This window comes from Alligator sinensis, unplaced genomic scaffold (assembly GCF_000455745.1).
Source record: "Alligator sinensis unplaced genomic scaffold, ASM45574v1 scaffold1273_1, whole genome shotgun sequence".
NCBI lineage: Eukaryota > Metazoa > Chordata > Crocodylia > Alligatoridae > Alligator > Alligator sinensis.
In genome coordinates this window covers 358,595-361,337 of record NW_005842653.1, presented here as the reverse complement: position 1 = coordinate 361,337, position 2,743 = coordinate 358,595, and the positions used below count along the sequence as shown (strand labels likewise).

At 43.3% G+C, this 2,743-nt stretch overlaps 1 protein-coding gene across 11 annotated transcripts in view; it reads right to left on the bottom strand.

The window, feature by feature from the left end:
- Positions 1-2,743, bottom strand: part of SLMAP (sarcolemma associated protein) — a 169,933-nt gene that overhangs the window by 21,253 nt on the left and 145,937 nt on the right. For all 11 annotated transcript variants that reach the window (XM_006033679.3, XM_014524722.2, XM_014524727.2 and 8 more), the window contains one exon: positions 341-458. In XM_006033679.3, the coding sequence (XP_006033741.1) occupies positions 341-458 (118 nt within the window). The remainder of the gene's footprint in view (positions 1-340; positions 459-2,743) is intronic.

Sequence of the window (2,743 nt, the reverse complement as noted above, 5' to 3'; positions counted from 1 at the left end):
TCTTTCCTGCCTATGCAGGGGGTCGGACTCGATGATCTATTGAGGTCCCTTCTGACCCTAGCATCTATGAATCTATGAATCTGCACACTTGTGATTTCTACCAGGAAAATGGTGATTCCCAAAAGAAACTGAACATCTGTACCCAAATAGAATCTCTGGCCTAAATATAATTTCTGCTTGATCAAGGTCATCCCTAAGCTGAACCATGCATTTTAGCATTCCTGTACACACGCGGTTTTTGAAAATAACAACAAAACTATTGGCATTAAAATAACGCTGAAGTTTCAAAGTCCTTTTCACTTGCTATAATAACTTTAAGCTAAACCCTTTCAACACTTACCTGTGTAGCTCCTTCTCTTGTCGCTGAAGCTCAGATGCAAGCAAAGTATTCTCTTTCTTTAGAGTAAGGCATTCAGATTCTAGAGCATTCCACTCCTTTCTCAACTTTTCAAGTTCACCTACAAAAAAAAAAAAAGGGGGGCAAGGTTAAGTCACAGAGGAAAACAAACAAACAAACCAACAAAAGCTTTCAAAGAGACCCTAACAAGTAAATGAAAGAACTATTTGAAAATATCTGTAAACTGTGACTTGTCAGGCTGTTTATTATTACCATAATTATCACATATACACACACCTTCTCCACAAATCAGCCCCCACCAAAATTGGGGAGCACGTCTTAAATGGGAAAGCTGATTTTCTGCCCAGGACAGAAACACTCTACTTTGATTCCTACTCCACAGTGTTACAGTTGTGGCATTACTATTCCAGGCAGCCAAGGAAGTCAGCTAACATAATGGCTCACTGTTCTTCACTCCACAGGTGTTAAACATTGTCTCTTCTTTTTAATGGTCTTGATGTTACACTACTCAAACTACTTTTCTTAGGGCAATTTTTGTTTGTTAGATGTCCCTGGCCTTTCTCCTCCTACTTCACAGTCATACAGACCGTAGCTCTTTTTAGAATCATAAATTCACCCATGAAGGCCAGTCTTCAGGAGCAGTTAGGGTTTCACCTTTAGTTCAACAGGAAAGGGAGGGTGCATCTTATGAAAACTAAGCTCTGTGTCTGACCTACGCAGCTAAAAATTCAGAAAAATCTTTCTTTGTTCTGCCTTTCAAAACTGCAGGTGTGCTGTATATTATAGTGCAAACTTTGCTATATGTGAGAAAATGCAGTATGTCACGTTAATTTCTGGCATAAAACTAGTAGGCAGCATGTCTCAAATTATGTGCCAATACTATGAATATCCTGAGATGTTTGTTTAAATAAGTTAATGCAATTTTTTTTGGAAGAAGAAAAGAACTTGGTGTTGGCTACGGGGGGATGACCTGATAGGGAAGCTGCAGAGTACTGAAGGAGAGTACTGAAGGAATTGGCCGGTGTCCAGACTGGAAAAGGGCCAATGTGGTCCCTATTTTCAAGAAGGGGAGGAAGGAGGATCTGAGTAATTATAGGCCAGTCAGTCTCACCTCCATCCTTGGAAAGGTATTTGAAAAGATTCTGAAGGATCGTATTTGTGGGAGTCCAGCAGGAAAAATAATGCAGCAGAGAAACCAGCATAGATTCGTAGCAGGCAGATCATGCCTGACCAATCTGGTTTCGTTTTATGACCAAGTCACAAAATTCTTAGACACAGGAGCAGAGGTGGATGTCATTTACTTGGATTTTAGGAGGGCCTTCGATACAATATCTCATTCCATTCTCATAAAGAAATGAAGAGGCTGTAACTTAGATGATTACACAGTCTCGTGGGTGGCAAATTGGCATGAGGGTTGCACCCAGAGAGTGGTAGTAGATGTGTTGGTATCAACCGGGAAGAATGTGAGCAGTGGGGGTCCCACAGGGCTCGGTCCTTGGACCTGTACTCTTCAATGTCTTCATCAGTGACTTGGCTGTGGGCATGAAATGTACTCTGTCCAAATTTGAGGATGATACTAAATTGTGGGGTGAAGTGAACACACCAGCGGGTAGGGAACAATTGCAGGTGGACCTGGACAGGTTGGAAAAAAGTGGGCAGTACACAACAGGATGCAGTTCAACAAGGACAAGTGCAGAGTGCTGCACCTAGGGTATAAAAATATCCAGCACACCTACCAGCTGGGGAATGACCCCGTCAGCAGCACAGAAGCAGAAAGGGATCTTGAAGTCATAGTGGATTCCAAGATGAACATGAATCTTCAGTGTGACAAAATCATCAGCAAAGCTAACTGTACTTTATCATGCATTAGCAGATGCATGACAAATAGATCCAAGGAGGTGATACTTCCCCTCTGTGCAGTATTGGTCAGACTGCAGTTAGAGTACTGTGCCTAGTTTTGGGTGTTGTACTTTAAGAAGGATGTGGATAACCTCAAGAGGGTCCAGAGGAGGGCCCCTCATATGGTTAAGGGTTTGCAGGCCAAACCCTATGAGGAGAGACCAAAGGACCTGGATCTCTTCTTTGTCCACAAGAGAAGGCTGAGAGGTGATCTTGTGGCCACCTACAAAACCATTGGGGGGGCGTGCAGCAAGGAACCAGAAGTGCTCTGTTCACCAGCATGCCTCTTGGGGTAACAAGGAACAATGGTCACAAATTGACAGACAGCAGATTTAGGCTGGACATCAGGAAGAACTTCTTCACGGTAAGGGTGGCCAGAATTTGGAATGGGCTTCCAAGGGAGGAAGTGCTCTCCCCTACCTTGGGGGTCTTTAACAGAAGGCTGGATAGTCATCTGGATGGGGTCATCTATCCCCAGCACTCTTT